Source organism: Anastrepha obliqua, chromosome 4 (genome assembly GCF_027943255.1).
Source record: "Anastrepha obliqua isolate idAnaObli1 chromosome 4, idAnaObli1_1.0, whole genome shotgun sequence".
Classification (NCBI taxonomy): Eukaryota; Metazoa; Arthropoda; class Insecta; order Diptera; family Tephritidae; genus Anastrepha; species Anastrepha obliqua.
The window spans coordinates 83784427-83800173 of NC_072895.1; the positions used below are offsets into that span (position 1 = coordinate 83784427).

The following is a 15747-nucleotide window of genomic DNA, read 5'->3' on the forward strand; positions in this document are numbered from 1 at the left end:
GACATTTTCAGCTTCATTTAGCCAAAAAAAAATTAAATTCGCAGAAGTTGAAAAAAAGTTATAGCTGTTCAAAAATGAGTGAAAATAATGAAGAAATTCGCTCTATTTTGAAATTTTTGTATAAAAAAGGGAAGAATGCCACGCAAGCCACCAATGAAATTTGTGAAGTTTACGGAGACGATGCTGTATCAGTTCGTGTAGCACAACAATGGTTCGCTCGCTTCCGTTCTGGAAATTTCGATGTGAAAGATGCACCTCGATCCGGTCGACCTATCGTTGAAAAAGTCGATGAAATTATGGAAAAAATTGACCAGGACCGTCACATAAGCAGCCATGACATCGCCAAGGCACTAAACATTCATCATCAAACGGTTTTGAACCATTTAAAAAAGGCTGGTTACAAAAAGAACTCTGATAACGAATGGGTATATATAAAGTCCGAACCAAACTGAATTTAGCACTTCCGTACTTGTTTATTTTTAATTTATATTTTATCTAACATTTGTTCTGACATACTAATATATTATATAATTTAAATTCGAAATAAATATTTATCCCTTTGCCAAGATGAACCAACAGCTTTCTATCGCAATGTTGCCTGTTAACGTTCCCACACAATCCGTTTTACATTGGATTTATATCCTGTCAAGGACTTTCAATCCGGCAGCATCCTGCAAACATTTATAGGAAATATCCACGCTGTTAAAACAACAACTACTACTTTCACCATGTGGAAGAGCTGTCTTTGCCCATTGCTTTCAAGTTTCACACTGACAAAACTGAAAAACTTGCACGGCACTTTAAAGTCTTCTATTCTCTATCTATTTAAGAAGGTGCATAAAAAGGAAAAAATTAAATCCTTTTTGGGAAAAATGGTAGCAAAATAGTATTTTGTTACTCAAATGGAAACAAACTGCGAACGGTTTAAAAAATAAATTTTAATTAATATTTGAATGTAAATAATGGTATAGATAGAAGTGGTTCGCGGATATTGCCAAGTCTAATATTAAAACAAGAAATTATTTCACATAATCCAAGATTTTATCTTGTGAATTGATTTTTAAATTTAAAACCAATCGCGAAGTTTCGCCAATATGAAACTATTTTGTTAAAAATAAATAAATAATTGGCACGTACAATTCTGTTAGGTGTTTCGCCGAGATCCTCCTCCTATTTGTAGCGCGCGTTCCACAATTGGAAGGCCCTACGGTTTTAAGCCGATTCCGGTAGATGGTTTTTTATGAGAAGCTCTTTCATACTGGTACTGTGCTTTTCTAAGCCTCCTCTGGACACTTCATCCATCCATAGGAAAGTGGGCTCATTGAAAACAAGTTCTGCGTCGGGACTATTCAATAATTCTCCCTGCTGTAACTCTTTAGCAAACGCTAGCTGCAAAACATGACTTCCGTTTAAATCACCACATCATAAGAAATAAAGCTTTGTAAATTCTCCATCTCGATCTCGGATTGTGTCAAATACTCTATCTTGTCTTGACTTAAGCGCTATGTATTCCATGTCATACTGCCATAGTCCTGAACATACCGATGAAAACTCTTGAGCGAGTTGTTGCTCGTAAGCAGTCCATTTTGAAAATGAAATGTTTTTTTCTACAAATTTTACTTTTCCTCCACTTTTAGTCAAAATTTCTTGAGCTAGCAACCCAGTGTCTTGCTAAGGGAGCCGATTTGTCAAGAGGGAATGAGAAAGCTGCTTACTGAGCAAACCTTTTATTATTGAGCAAACCTTTTATCATGACCTGATTGTATGTCTACGAAATTTCACGCATTTTGATATTTTTTATCAATTTCATACATTGCTATTCTTTCGTTCTTTTCGATTTCTAATTTTTTTAATTCAAATTCTTTCTCTTGCCATCTCTGCTCGACTTTAAGTTTTTCCTCTTCAAGCTTCAAGCGCTTCTCCTGCAATTGCATTTCCTTTTCAAATTTCTCCTTTTCAAACTGCAGTTTGATTTTCTCCAATTCATATCTTCTTAGTTCAAATTCCTTTATATTTTCACTTTCATACTTTTTAATTAGTTCACTATTCTCAAGTTGTTTTTCTTCCTCAAGCTCCAAGTGGCTCACTGAATCAAACTCTACTTTATATGTTTGAACATCCGCCTGTTCCACTTGGAAATCTTCATTTTGAGCAATGGCTATTGGACTATCACTTAAATTCTGAGAAGAGCTGTCAGGGTCATCAATAATCATTGAAAGCGATTGTTCGGATTCTGCAGTTTCATTCTCGTTTGCATCATTACAGCCCGAAAATTGTGTAGCTTTTCTTATACTAAATTCTACGCCAAATATTGTAGTTAGTTTTTTATAGTATGGGCAAATACTTAAAACGCGTTCTGTAAGTTAAAATTTTTAAAATTACTAACTGCTGAATTCGAAATTTAATTAAAAATTTGCTTGCTTTCAATTTCATATTCTTTTGTCGGACCATCCAATTGCTCACATTCGGTGGATTTTAACCAGTCATTTGCTTTTCTCAAAGAAATTCTCATGTTTCGCACTTTCCATCTAAGTAAATTCCATTCAGCATCAATTCCTGTTTGCTTAATCAGTTCCCTGTAATAAGCTTGGGCACTGGGCAGCTAAATAAATATATTATTTATAATTACTGAAAAATGCATTTGTGAAGTACCTTTCTTACCTCGAAAACACTTGCCTGAAGTATATAATCTAAAATAATGTCAACTTCCTTCTCCGACCATTTTTTATTTGGAATCTTTCGTAACCTTTTCTTCCTTTTCGCTCCAACAATATTATTCATGTTCAATTTAGTGTTGAAGTAAATATAATATATCCCTTGTGTAAATCGGAAATATGTAGCAAGTGTGTTAAAATTACACCTACATGTAGTAAATTTGCGACATAATTGTGTATACCAACTTTTTGTCAGCGGGCAAGTTGGGCCGCGTTACCAACTAGTTTTTCGCACGTATATACTTACATGTTTTATATTCAATCCAGTTTCCGCGGCATGCAAGTATATTTTATAGAAATGAAATAGTCTGAGTTACTAATTATATATAAAACAAAACAAGTTATGTTGACATACATCTAAATGGCAGCTTAGCATCATTTTCGACAAACTTCCATTGAAAAGTTTGATATTTGCTTTTCGATTATTCCATTAATTTTTTAGACTTTTGATTCACAATTAGAGCTGAATGTAATTTTGCCAATACATTATTCTAAATGAATCGCAAGAGAAAACTTGGTGCAAATGTCCAAATAGAGTACTTTTTCAAGTAAAGATGAAAAGTTAGATTCGTTTAACGTTAGCAGGAAATATAATTCAAAAAATAATATGAAGTATTTTTTGAAAATATGAAAACTTGGACCAATAACTACTGTGGCAAACGCATTACCCTTAAAATCAATTATAACACGGCTGGTGCGAACACACTTGTTGATACTTCAAAACCAACACTGCATTTATTTTCCCTTCATTTTATCAACCATCAAATTTGAATTGTTAACTATCATTTGTAAGCGAATCTTGCCGGTTTAAAAATACAAAATGTAAGATAATTTATAAGTTTACTTTGTAAACTTCATATGAATATTTGAATTTATTACAGTGAAATAAAGAAACAACCCTTCCGTTTATTTCTTTTGTATTTATTAGCAAAAGCTCATATTCACAAACAAGTAAGGTAGTTTCCTTTTGCTTGTTTATTTAAAAAGATGACGTTAAGGTTGTCATAACAGCGGGTTTCAGAAGGCAACACCTTCTGTATTCTATATATCAGGGCAACATCTGTGAAAATATTAAAAGGTAAGTTTGTTAAATTGTTTATTACTATATTATAATGTAATATTATTGTTTGATGAAGGTACTGCACATATTTTATCATAGTTATTTAATTAATTATTAATAGTTATTTAATTCATGGTTAGATTTTTTTTTTCAGAATGCGAAGGGCAAGAATTAAACTTTTATAGTTTTTCGCATCAAACAGAAATCTATCAAACCTGTACGTGCCTTTTAAAGTAAATTCAATTATAATATATTTATATGTGTTCGCGTCGTCAGAAGGGTCAGTGCGATTTATTTCAAATTTAGCTTTTAAGCTTTTATAAGATATACTTAGTCTTGCCATGAATTCTGTGAAAAATTTATAATGCACGTATGCACGTGAAGAAATTCTGCTCAGTGCAGCTATAAAGGCCGTTCGAGAAAGAATTCGCAGAAGTCCCCTTAGAAAACAAAAAATTATGTACAGGGAAATGAATGTGTCAACCAGACCCATGTTAAGAGTAATTAGAGATGATCTCCACATGAAAGCCTTCCGTCGTTCAACTGGTCATCTTTTGACAACGCGCTTGAAGAAAATTAGAAACGACAGATGCAGGCAACTTCTTGGGTGACACCTGGTCAAAATATTATTTTCACAGATGAGAAATTTTTCACTGTAGAAGAAGTTTTTAATTAGCAAAACGACAAAATCTATGCTAAAACTTCTAAAGACGCAAAAAATGTTTTTTTCAAGGGTTCAGCGAAGCCGGTGCAAAAGTGTACCAGAAAGATGGCTCAAAACGCGTGGTGAAGAAGTTGAGCAGTACTCTCTTCAATGGAGAGCGTTGGATCATCCAGTAAGATTTCGGTCTAGCTCATAAGGAGAAAACCACCCAGCCGGTGCAAAAAAACAATATTCCAGGGTTCGTAGCCGCAGAAGTTTGGAAGATTGGCCATCTGGAAGTCCAGATCTGAATCCATTGGACCACAATTTGTGGTCTGAATTGGAAAACATGGCCTGTCGAAGACCTCAGGGAAATTTCGAGAGACTCAAACAATCTTTGGTTGGAACAGCGTCGTCAATATCCATAGAAACCGTGCGTGCTGCAATAGCTGAATGGCCTAATCGTTTGAAGGCTTGTCAAATGATGACCATTTCGAATGCAATTTTAATTTTTGGTTTTTAATAGTTCTTGGTGAACTTCGCAAATAAGTGACGTCAGTACAGAAAATAAACAACCTCCGTGTGCAATTATATGTACGTTCAATTTTTGAGTGAACGTTGTGTTCTATCATTCGTGGCTTTTCAATTACGTTCGTTTATTCTTCTTCTTTTCGTTTGTTTATTTCCTGTAGATGGCGTGATCTATTCCATCGTTCTTTAATCCCAGCTACATTATACATTACCTGCCGTTTCCACGATAGTCGGTTCTACGTTACCGAAACGACCCGGATTTAAATTCGGCCATGGACTGTCACTCCAACAGCATTCCCCGTATGTAAATATGGGGAATATTTATGCGGCAACAACAACAACAACATGCATTACCTGCGATGCTGACATTATGAACAAAACTATATTGTTTAAAAGTTCTCACTCATTCACAAAGCCGCTGGGAGATAATCATATGCTCCCTAGTTATGAGTAACAACTGCAAAACATTTCCTACACCGTAGATAGATGATTTTAAATAACTGAGTTAAACAAAGTGGAAAGCGTCTACAACATGCAAGAAAAAATTGAATAGCTCAGCTTGTAATACGTTCTTATATAAGCAGATTATATACTTTTTCGTGCTTAACTCTCAATCCGTAATTATAAAGCGGGATTACCCATACAAAATTTCTCTCTCGAAATCTGAGATAATAAAATAATCCTAGATTATTAGATTATAGATAAAAAAAAAATAAAAAAAATGGATGTCGACAAAGAAAACAGGTTTGTAGACATAATTATAATTTTTGTTAGTTATTATTAACTATGTATTCATATAATAGAAAAAAGCGTGTGTCCATAAACGCTTCGTTCTCTTATTACTTATTATAAAAAGTAAAATCGAATTTCGAATGCGTATTGCTGCCATAATTTTTTGAAACCTTGTAAACGTCGTTGACGGAGTTCCTCCAATTGTTAAGCAGCCAATTGCGCAATTAAATTAGCTATTCCTTCTCCTTGTATTTCGTTAGTAATAATTAAAGAAACCAAAAACACCGAAATATTCCACCAAAGCTATTTTTATTAAAAATTCCTTCCAAAGCAGGTTTGACAGCTGATTGTCAATTTTGCAAGTAATCTGCCATATGCGAACAGGTAGATTGATTTTGTGGACTTATTGCTAATTACTGCACATGTGAACGTACTTTTTTATTTCTATATGAAATATTTTTGAAACACATTAAAATTAAGAAAAATATTAAAAAATATTTAAGAAAATATATTAAAGAAAATATTTGCGGATGGCAACTATAAAAATCAAAAATTGTGGTAACCTTCTACCATTCCGTTAGTTTGTTTATAAAGCCGCGCATTATTCAGTACTAAACTGAAAGATTTTTTTTTGTTTTTTATACTTTACTTTGTTATTTTCTTAAAAAAGCAATTTTACCATGCGACCAGTAGAACCTCAATCAAAATCCCGTACAGCTTCGTCGAGGGAAAGTATACAAGCCTCGCTTGGCGAGACAGATACGAGTTTCACCTCAAATAGTACTTTTCTTGCACCGTCGTTTGATGAAAATTTAACTGATTATAATTTGGAGTTCACCAGCAGTTTCAGAGACAGGCGAAGGACTCGAAAATCGTGCGGACCAACGGCAACCGCTGAATTTCGACGGGTTGAAGGAGCGTCTGGGGTACAATCATCTAGCGTACAAAAAAGAACATTACAACCTGTTCGAATTTCAAGTACCCCGAGGCCATCAACGGTCAGAAATCGTCGCAAACAAAGATTTCCTGCCCGCAAAGAAATAAGAAAACTTCTGAATAGAACAGATTTCATGATACCACGCCGTTGTTTTTGTCGAGTTGTAAGCGAAATTATGATGAAGTTATCAAGCAATGTGACTCGTATAACGGCTATAGCCCTGGAGGCCCTACAAGTAGCAACAGAAAAGTATATCGAAAATCGTTTTGAAGATGCATATTTATTGACGCAGCATTCGGGTCGAGTTACACTGTTATTGCGAGATTTTGAATTAATAAATCATTTGCTAGGAAAAAAGAATTTGTAAATTGAAATTAATATTAAGTAACTTGCTTAAATATTTGTTACAAAATACACATATGTATATGTCCTTTTGGTAAGAGATATAGGTATTAGTACTTATGCGTATGAAATGGTATTTAAAAAACAAAGATCGAGCCATTAAAAATGGTTTCGAAATTGCTTTTGTTCGCAATTGATGTAATTAATAAGCAATCGTATTAATTAGAAATGGGTTGGTGTAAACATGCCCCTAAATGTTTGAGAAATGCTGCTGGAGTGGTAGCGGTAGTCGTCGGTAGAACCAACTGGCGTGAGAAATCAGTTTTAAGGTTTAGTTATTTACTATTTTAAATCTAAACATATTATATTAATATTATCACATGTATACCAAAGTCTATCACACATACACATGCGAATCCCACAATACCAGCAAATTGAAACGTTTTAAAAAGCAATGAAATTAAAGCAGATTTTTTATAAAAAAATAAAATTCAAATAAATCCAAATTTATTAAATGTATTTTTCACTTTATATCTGTATACATATGCTTTCTATCGGTATACATAAGAATCCACTCGTGTATAGCCACATATGTACCAGCTACTGCGCCAACGATGCCTATAAATACTGAAAGCGTGCTCAGTAGGAGATACAATTTTAATGGGCCATAACCAGTTTCGTACTTGACACAAATATCTAAAATGGCAGGCAGTATTAATCCCAGGCAAGACATACAAAGTGCGCCCATTAACGAGAGAACTAGAGTCAATTTAGGACAGGCGATACCAATTAGCACTATAAAGAAATACAAACGTAATTCGCAACTGACGTATAAAAATGGTCATCTTGTTATAATTGTTATTTGCCTGTAGAGACGGCGATTGCAATACGAAACACCATTTCCAGAGCAAAAGATCTCTTTTCTGCTACCTTTGCTTTCAACCAATTATTCCACACAATGTCGATAGGAACATATCCTTGCAGAGGAATGGAAACAAAAATACTAAAGGCAAAAATTATACGAGCCATTGCAGCCAACCTGAAAACACCAGGAATAATATATGCGAGTAAATTCATATTTATGTATCTTTAGTCTAGTTCACTAACGCTGCATTAAAGGGCAAATTGTGTAGAATAGTCGAGGCAATTTGTTCACCATATCTCCAATAGCCAAAGAAAGCAAAAGCTGTTTGCATTGTTATAATTATTAACATGGCTTGCATAAAGACGCCACATATGCTACGGAAATCTGCAGGATTTTTCGCATTTGCCTCTATAGAAACTATCTGCAAGAAATACTATCGATTTTATATCATGTCATGCTGTTTTAAATGTAGAAAACAACCAATCCCGGTGCATCGAAACCGAACATTGTAGCTCCAAAGAATAAAGGATATAAATGAATGTCCTGAAAGCTAGTCATCTCCGAAAATGCCGTCATATCCGAGAATATGTAATAGAAAATTATGGCGAAACCTGATTTGAAAATATAAAAGCGTGAGTATACACAAGTTCAGTATAGTATAATTTCTTACCAAATATGAGCGCGATATTCGCAACGAGTACAAATGGAACCAACGCTTTCAGGCTCGGTATACAAAAGATCAAGCACAGTGGCACAATTTCCATTGCCATATAAATGCGATTATCGTGTTCCTCCCAGTAGTAATCACCAAAATCCTTCATGCAATTCGCTATAAAAATAACATAAACGGCGCAGGCTCCGAAGTGATTCACGAAAAGCATTGTCTTGACGAGATCGCTAGAAATAAAAAAAAAACATAGCATCTTCCATAATAGTAACTTTATGAGTCAACTCACTTTAGAAAGAAGCGCAACCAACGAAAAAAAGGAGGACCTTCTGTCACTCCAATCATCATCGCTTCACCATACGGTAATAATGGTACACGCTTCCGCCTGGCCAGTTCATACATTCCACTTAGCTACTAAATATAAAAAATGTATATGGCATTCAGCTTACTTCCGCAATAATGAGGCTCATTTACCAAAATTAATTTTGAGTAGATTACGATGAGTCCTATCAAAATACTGCTAATTATAGCAGGTAGGTAACCTGCATTTCTAAAAGCCATAGGAGCAGCTAGGATACCAGTGCCAATTATAGCTTTAATGACGTTTAGAAAAGCACCAAAATTGCTGTAAAAAATAAAAATTGTATTTCGTACGTAAAATTTCATGTTTTTAATGTTACCTAATTGGATGAGCTACCTCCCGATGCTCATAGGGATCGTAATCTTCTCTAAAACAAAGATGAAAATTTTTTGCATACTTTACTCAATCTAATGTCGGCAATCAACAACTCACTTCTCCGCCATTTCAACTCTCTAGAGACATGGACAAATTGTGATTATCGATTATTATGTTTTGTGATTGAAAATTCCTTCAAAGGGTTCTCTCTGTTTTGCCATCTAACATATAACGAGTATTTTTCATCAAATATAGTTTTGCGTGTTGTAATTTTATATAGACATAGCGCGGGGAATAAAGATCTAGCGGATAAGTTGGCTGAGTCATGTCGTCCGAATGGATACAAACGCTCCGGTTCTTAAAGTATTCGATGCGGTACCAGCTGGTAGTAGCAGAGGATGAGGAAGGCCTTGGTATATCCAACTGGCGCCCGTTAACACGAGTAAGATACGACTGGCGCGCTTTGTTAAGGGGTTATACGCAGTTATGAAGCAAATAAAAGACGGGTTGTCAAGGATTTATCCTGAAGAAACTTCAGAATATTTTAATTTGAAAATGTTTGGCGGTTATAAAAGCATCCTTCAAGAACGTAACAAAATTTTTTATTTATGAAAATGTTGATTATAGAGCGCGCTGCAGGCGATTTCTGGAACCTCCTTTAAAAAAAGACGATTTACGGTGTACATCGTAACTCAGGATTGGATTATCTGAAATCAAAAAACCAAACAAATTTTGTTAATATATTAGATTATCTAGTAATTAATCGTTCGGCTAATCAAAATAGTGAATTTTCACAAAATGGCAGCTTTTAAAAGAAATGATTTCGATTTTTACGTTAAAATTTGGCCGTAAATTGATTATAAAATGGAAAATAAGTATCAGATTTACAGAAGGAACGATTAATTACTAGAAAATGTATCTTTAAAGATTGAGTTAAAACGGTTGACCGATCAAACAAGCCGTTTTCGAGATATCGTGTACACCGACTTTAAAAATGCCGTTTTGAAAAAAACACGTTTAAAGTTTCAATACCTACCTTAAAACGTGCCGAGGCATCTCTACATATTTAGGTATAACTCCGAAAGTATTGCTTAGATCTACTTCAAATTTCGTGCGTATACTTTTGAATATATGTACATTACAAAAATGCAATAAAAAAAATCGATTTTTTTGAAAGTCATAACTGCGTATAACCCCTTAAACTCGGCCGAGATCGCATAAGCGGTTACCAAGCCAATTGGGAATAAGAAGAATTTTATATTGCGAAATCTGATATAACAATTATGTAAATGGCTTTATAAAGATACCTTTAAGCTATTCAAAATATTGCATATTGTTGCAATATTAGGCAATACTGCTGAAAAGGCTGCACTTGACTGGACATAAATTCGGCCTGCCCCTGTGAGGCATACCCCACAGTCATAAAAATGCAACTTTTTGCCACCAAATCAAAAACACAAAAAAATATGAAATTTTGATAATTGTTCCTGGTTTATTTACGACTATTACAGTTTATAATACACATAATAATATTTGTCAAAGCAACAACTTCAGCACAATTATAAACCAATTGCGAAGTTGAACACTTAGTGTATTTTATAAGTTACTTACGTATATAATTATTATTTTACACATATCAATTGTTCAATATAGGTATGTAAATGAGAAAAAACGCAGTTGACACCACAATGAAAAGCAACTTCATCATTCAAGTTACCTTCTGTTTATGATGATTTATGCGTAATCGTGTGCACGTTACAAGTTCTAAAACAACTTCTTAATCTGTGATAAACGAATGAATACAAAAATGAGTACCTAATTTAGGCGCTGCGTTATAGGTAGCTTCTTACGTCGGCGACGTGCCATTTGCTGACGTTCCCAATACTCATAGTAGCGTTCTTGTTTCAACCATTCTTGGTATTTATACCACCATTCTTCCCACTTTATGTAATCCTGAAGAATATAATAGTATGATTAAAATTTCCATTTATTAAATATTAGCTGGTTTCTAGTACCTTCAAGTCTAAATCGCGCAAATACCCACGACTTTTGTAGTATTCGTAACGGACGCGTACATCATCCCACGACAGCATGCCCGACGGTGCTGTTGTTGCAAGTTCTTCCGGAAAATGACCAGCCGGTGCTGGTGAATACGAGTATCGACGCGGCGGAGACTCGAGTCCCTCTTCTATCATAACTTTTAAAGCTCCCCCGGTGGAGTCTTTGGTAATGCGCATGTTTTCCATATTGCTACGATCAATACTCCATTGAGCCATTTTACCAAAGCGTTCAGAAAGTGTTAGTCCGGTGGCGGCAATAAAAGTAGGCAATGAACTGTCACTATCCGAGCCACCCGAGTCTTCAGATTCCGAGGATGAATGCTTCTTTCGTTTTTCTCCTTCTATTTTTATACGCGTGCGTAGCTAAAAAACATACATACATAATTATTATACACAAACAATTTTCTTTAAATTTCCATTAATATTCTTAAGGAATGCTTACTTCTCTGTCCTTTTTCTTTTTCTTAGAAACAGCAGATGTTGTCGCAGACGACGAAGCAGGCTCTGGTGGCTCCGGAGGACGGTTTTTGACTCGTGGATCCTCGACTGGCGAATGCCGACCTGAACGTGCAAGTTTTAGACGCCCGTCAGATGGTACGCGATCGATACTGCGGTCATGACTATACCGACGTATTTTTTCATCCCGATATTTATCTACAGTACGCACGTTCGGTGGAGGCGGTGTAGTTGGACGAGCATGCATACGCGACGAAGTGTGACCATTTGGAGGTTGTTGACTTCCACGGTATGGTATGGAACGCGACGAAGCCTTTGGCGGTGGAGACCGGGGCCCACCTGGTATACGCGAACGCGGCATGGAGTGAGACCTGCAAATTAAATCAGTTAATAAAGCCAAAATATGTATTTTAAGAAATGCCATTTCCATACCGTGATCTATGATGATGTTTTGGTGAACACACCGAACAAGAATCATCCGTACAACTGCTTACAGAGCTGTTCGACCGCGACCGGCACGAATTCTGAAATGAGAATATATTGATATGATTGCAGTTACATATTTTCGAAATTTGTTTTAGATTAAATTTAAAATGAAGCTAATAGAATAACTCCTTAAAGGTAAACTTACCCTCGGCGGCGGAGACGGTGGCCGCTTAGAGCGCGGCAATATTTGTCCACGTTTATTAGGTCCTGCTGGTGGGGATGAGCGTCTGCGATTTATGTTAGGCGGTGACCGACGTCTACCTAATGGCGAACGCGACGACTTGCGGCGCATCGGTGGCTCGGGTGGCGAACGCGGCCGATTATTTCCAACACCACTACCCCCAAATAAAGGCATACGACCGCGACCCATATCAGAAGGGGAACGCGGGGGTATTCCACCTCGTGGTGGTGGCGAACGAGGACGACCGCGCATGCCATCTATGGATGGTGGGGACATACGTCGTCCACCCATATCCATAGGCGGCGATCGACGACGCATTGGTGGCGACATAGGGGGAGATTTTCTCAAACGCGACCGACTGCGTGAGTGCGGAGAGCGCGAACGACCATACCGACCGGAAGTTGGTGGACCACCCCCACCAGGTCCACCGATTGGACCACCAGACGAAGAATTATAACGAAAACCACCATCACGATCACTTTCTCCGGAGCTGCTATCACCTTGGATATACATTTTCTTATAACCGGTATGTCGCCAACGATTTGGATCCTTTTCCTCTACTTCGAGTAACTTCTTATCCCAGTAATCATTGGTGTTTGCGCGAGCTTTTTTCATGACGTTATCTATTTCCCTACGTTTTCCAGCAGGAAGCGATGGATCTGTACGTAGCAGAAAATAAAACAAAAATTATGTTCGTTATGTCGCACGATAATTTAATAGGGGCATGACATTTTCCTGTTTGCCAGACTACGATATGTTTTTAGGACTTTTTCAAAGAACTTAATCCTTTGCAGACCATACAAATAAGAAGGAAGATAAATATACCTGTGATGCGGGCAACTGTAGGTTGCCTATCCATGTGAAGTTTAGGATTTAATTCGCCACGTCTGCGTGACGTCGACATGGTGTAATTCAAGCGGTATAACAGAAGCGATCAACTGAGGATCAACAAATGCTAAAAGACGAGGATCAATAATCGAAACTATATTGCGAACGTCAAAGATGTCGTTTTTACGAGCTTTCAACGTTTATAACGCGCGTTAAACCGATGTTGGTCTATACCCAACTAATTCAAGATTAAACGCTTTTAGCAAGAACGCGCACTTAAGCACTTACACAAAAAAGCTGCAAGGAAATATTTTAATAAAAGATGAGTGAACAGCACTTTAAACAAGCAATGCAAATTATTTGTTTAATATTTTAATTTTTTCTCAATTATATTAGTGGGTGAAAGCAGGGGTATGCAAACAAAAGTTTTGTTAACAAAAGGGGGGAAAAAACATATAATTTCAACAATGATTGTTTCACTTCTAAGTTTAAAGATTTTTTATTTAAGTTAAACTGAGTGCATTTAAAGTAGTTCCCTAAAAGCAGTTGCTGTCAGAAAGCGACATCCATCGACAACGAGAGCCTTGCGAATGGAATACCGATTCCATACCGAGAAACAACGCAACGAAGCCAATACGAGTAGCACCGCGGTTTTGTGCAAATGAATCCCGGTAAAAAAAAAATGTCGGATTCGCGGAACGTTTAACCGGCTATATCGTTAGGAGACTATTGTCATCACAAAATTGGGTGCGCAATTCTCCTGAAGACCAGATATTGTCCGAGATTCTTCAGTTTATCAATTGAGACATTAGTTTGACAAAGTAACCGGATACGAATATCGTCCAGCAACTGCCACATCACTAAAAATACGCTCCCAGCGACATCGGCGATATTACGAACAAGTTGGCTTCGCCACACACACTTCCCTGTTACTTTGCACACTGGGCTTCTTTAAATACCAATTATTATTATTTGTATGCACAAATCACCGGTTAGTTACTATTTTAATGACCCTGATTGCATACAGATATGCAAGTAATACTTTGTATACACCCGCGGTTATTATACACCGACACAAAGAAATAGAGAACACGAACAGAAATAAACCCATATCGACCCGACGTATGCAACCGATGCATATATTTTTCGCTTTGTAGGCAGACGCACTATTTTCACACGTTCCAAATGTTTTAAGAAATAGATTTATGTGTATTTCCATTACGTACGTTTTAAAATCACGTCTTCACCACTTTCTTTTCAATACAGCCTTCTCTTTAAATTATTAAAAATTTAATTAAAAACGTTGGCTACTTAATCAAAAAATGATTACTAATGTTTGACGTCCATTTTAGAAATGAAAATGAGTATCCAGCGACGACCACCTAAAAATCGGTAAAATACATCAAAAAATCGATTCTAACCGATAGATTTTAAGCGCATTGTCAAGCCGAATCTAATGCTATGTTCCCACGTCACGTAATTCGTTTTAAAGCTATGTTACCACGATACATATTTCGTACTCTAAGTAATTCGCGAGTAATACTGTTTTCGCGCAGCTCTCTATCTTGTTCTTTGCTTTTAATGACTATTATTTGTTGTGCAGATATTTATCTAGTTTACGGTTCAGGGGCCCAAACTGTTTATGTTTTATTATAAAAACGGGACGTTCCCTTTTTAAACCCTCGAAAAACTAATAATAAAAAATAATTCTTTAAAATTGCTAATTGTAACTCTAATTACTCATTCAATAACGCACGAAATCGCTGTGTTTCATAACTTTGACACTAAAAATCTAATATTCGCGAACCGACTTGAAATTGTGGCAATACCGCGCGAATGAGATACTAAAACAAAAACATGAGTTCGCCTAACACCAGATAGCCAGAAGATACGAGCTGCCAGATTTGAAAATTACGATAGTTATATATATTATATATAATAGGACTATGAATAAGTTCCTTGCGGTTTTACAACAGATGGCGTAACTTGATTATTATTCCATCGATCCACATTTCCAAACATTCATTGGAGAGCTACTGTCGTAAGGCACAAACGTCAGTATAAGTTTTTTATTTGAAGCGTAAACAACAATATTTTTACCACACTTGAAAATGTCGAATTTCGTGCCAAATAATGTGTTTTTGCGGGGAATTTTTTAATATGAAGAAAAAAGCAGCCGAAAGTCATCGTATCTTGGTGGAAGTTTATGGTGAGCATGCTCTAGCTGAGCGAACGTGCCAGAAGTGGTTTGCACGCTTTAAAAGTGGTGATTTTGGCTTGGAAGACGAAGAACGCGAGGGTGCGCCGCCAAAGTTCATGGATACCGAATTGGAGGAATTGCTCGATCAAGATCCGGCTCAAACGCAAGAAGAGGTTGCAAAAACTTTGGGAGTTGATCAATCAACCATTTCCAAACGTTTAAAAGCCATGGGAATGATCCGAAAGGTAGGCCATTGGGTGCCGTATGAATTGAAGCCAAGAGACGTTGAACGCCGTTTTATGGCATGCGAACAACTGCTTCAACGGCACAAAAGAAAGGGTTTTTTGCATCGAATTGTGACTGGCGATG

At 36.4% G+C, this 15747-nt stretch overlaps 4 protein-coding genes across 8 annotated transcripts; 1 reads left to right on the top strand and 3 right to left on the bottom strand.

The window, feature by feature from the left end:
- Positions 1-1366: 1366 nt before the first annotated feature.
- On the bottom strand, positions 1367-2891 carry LOC129244776 (uncharacterized). The gene is made up of 3 exons (XM_054882608.1): positions 2662-2891; positions 2422-2602; positions 1367-2356 (listed from the first exon to the last, which is right to left on the bottom strand). Exons 1-3 carry the CDS (start codon positions 2779-2781, stop codon positions 1779-1781), a joined length of 879 nt encoding a protein of 292 aa, XP_054738583.1. The 5' UTR covers positions 2782-2891; the 3' UTR covers positions 1367-1778.
- A 3388-nt stretch (positions 2892-6279) lies between these two features.
- On the top strand, positions 6280-7193 carry LOC129245735 (histone H3-like centromeric protein A). The gene has a single exon (XM_054884079.1). The coding sequence runs from the start codon at positions 6361-6363 to the stop codon at positions 6982-6984; it is 624 nt and encodes a 207-aa protein (XP_054740054.1). The 5' UTR covers positions 6280-6360; the 3' UTR covers positions 6985-7193.
- Positions 7194-7430: 237 nt separating this feature from the next.
- LOC129245734 (proton-coupled amino acid transporter-like protein CG1139) lies at positions 7431-9374 on the bottom strand. 2 transcript variants are annotated; one of them, XM_054884077.1, is made up of 9 exons: positions 9285-9374; positions 9172-9219; positions 8966-9116; positions 8781-8902; positions 8495-8721; positions 8305-8435; positions 8067-8245; positions 7826-7998; positions 7431-7754 (listed from the first exon to the last, which is right to left on the bottom strand). In XM_054884077.1, the coding sequence occupies exons 1-9, from the start codon at positions 9293-9295 to the stop codon at positions 7483-7485; spliced, it is 1314 nt and encodes a 437-aa protein (XP_054740052.1). In that variant the 5' UTR covers positions 9296-9374; the 3' UTR covers positions 7431-7482. The 2 variants fall into 2 exon arrangements, with proteins under 2 accessions (XP_054740052.1, XP_054740053.1); XM_054884078.1 differs by lacking the exons at positions 9172-9219; positions 9285-9374 and having other exon boundaries at positions 8781-8905; positions 8966-9052.
- Positions 9375-10632: 1258 nt separating this feature from the next.
- LOC129244784 (serine/arginine repetitive matrix protein 1) lies at positions 10633-14545 on the bottom strand. 4 transcript variants are annotated; one of them, XM_054882626.1, is made up of 8 exons: positions 14405-14545; positions 13176-13475; positions 12315-13009; positions 12116-12207; positions 11670-12054; positions 11183-11590; positions 11018-11120; positions 10633-10949 (listed from the first exon to the last, which is right to left on the bottom strand). In XM_054882626.1, the coding sequence occupies exons 2-8, from the start codon at positions 13252-13254 to the stop codon at positions 10945-10947; spliced, it is 1767 nt and encodes a 588-aa protein (XP_054738601.1). In that variant the 5' UTR covers positions 13255-13475; positions 14405-14545; the 3' UTR covers positions 10633-10944. The 4 variants fall into 4 exon arrangements, with proteins under 4 accessions (XP_054738601.1, XP_054738598.1, XP_054738602.1 ...); XM_054882623.1 differs by having other exon boundaries at positions 10633-11120; XM_054882627.1 differs by lacking the exon at positions 13176-13475 and having other exon boundaries at positions 10633-11120.
- Positions 14546-15747: the final 1202 nt, after the last annotated feature.

What these genes read in the sequence shown, in the direction of transcription:
- LOC129244776 (XM_054882608.1), bottom strand. Translation starts at nt 2,781, where the DNA reads ATGAATAATATTGTTGGAGCGAAAAGGAAGAAAAGGTTACGAAAGATT. An exon ending in TTCAGGCAAGTGTTTTCGAG is followed by an intron (nt 2,603 to 2,661) that starts GTAAGAAAGGTA and finishes ATATTTATTTAG; the next exon opens with CTGCCCAGTGCCCAAGCTTA. An exon ending in AAAAGAATATGAAATTGAAA is followed by an intron (nt 2,357 to 2,421) that starts GCAAGCAAATTT and finishes TTTAACTTACAG; the next exon opens with AACGCGTTTTAAGTATTTGC.
- LOC129245735 (XM_054884079.1), top strand. Translation starts at nt 6,361, where the DNA reads ATGCGACCAGTAGAACCTCAATCAAAATCCCGTACAGCTTCGTCGAGG.
- LOC129245734 (XM_054884077.1), bottom strand. An exon ending in TCTACTCAAAATTAATTTTG is followed by an intron (nt 8,903 to 8,965) that starts GTAAATGAGCCT and finishes TATATTTAGTAG; the next exon opens with CTAAGTGGAATGTATGAACT. An exon ending in TGCAATCGCCGTCTCTACAG is followed by an intron (nt 7,755 to 7,825) that starts GCAAATAACAAT and finishes ATTTCTTTATAG; the next exon opens with TGCTAATTGGTATCGCCTGT.
- LOC129244784 (XM_054882623.1), bottom strand. Translation starts at nt 13,254, where the DNA reads ATGTCGACGTCACGCAGACGTGGCGAATTAAATCCTAAACTTCACATG. An exon ending in CACCGTCTCCGCCGCCGAGG is followed by an intron (nt 12,208 to 12,314) that starts GTAAGTTTACCT and finishes TTCTCATTTCAG; the next exon opens with AATTCGTGCCGGTCGCGGTC. An exon ending in AAACATCATCATAGATCACG is followed by an intron (nt 12,055 to 12,115) that starts GTATGGAAATGG and finishes TTTAATTTGCAG; the next exon opens with GTCTCACTCCATGCCGCGTT.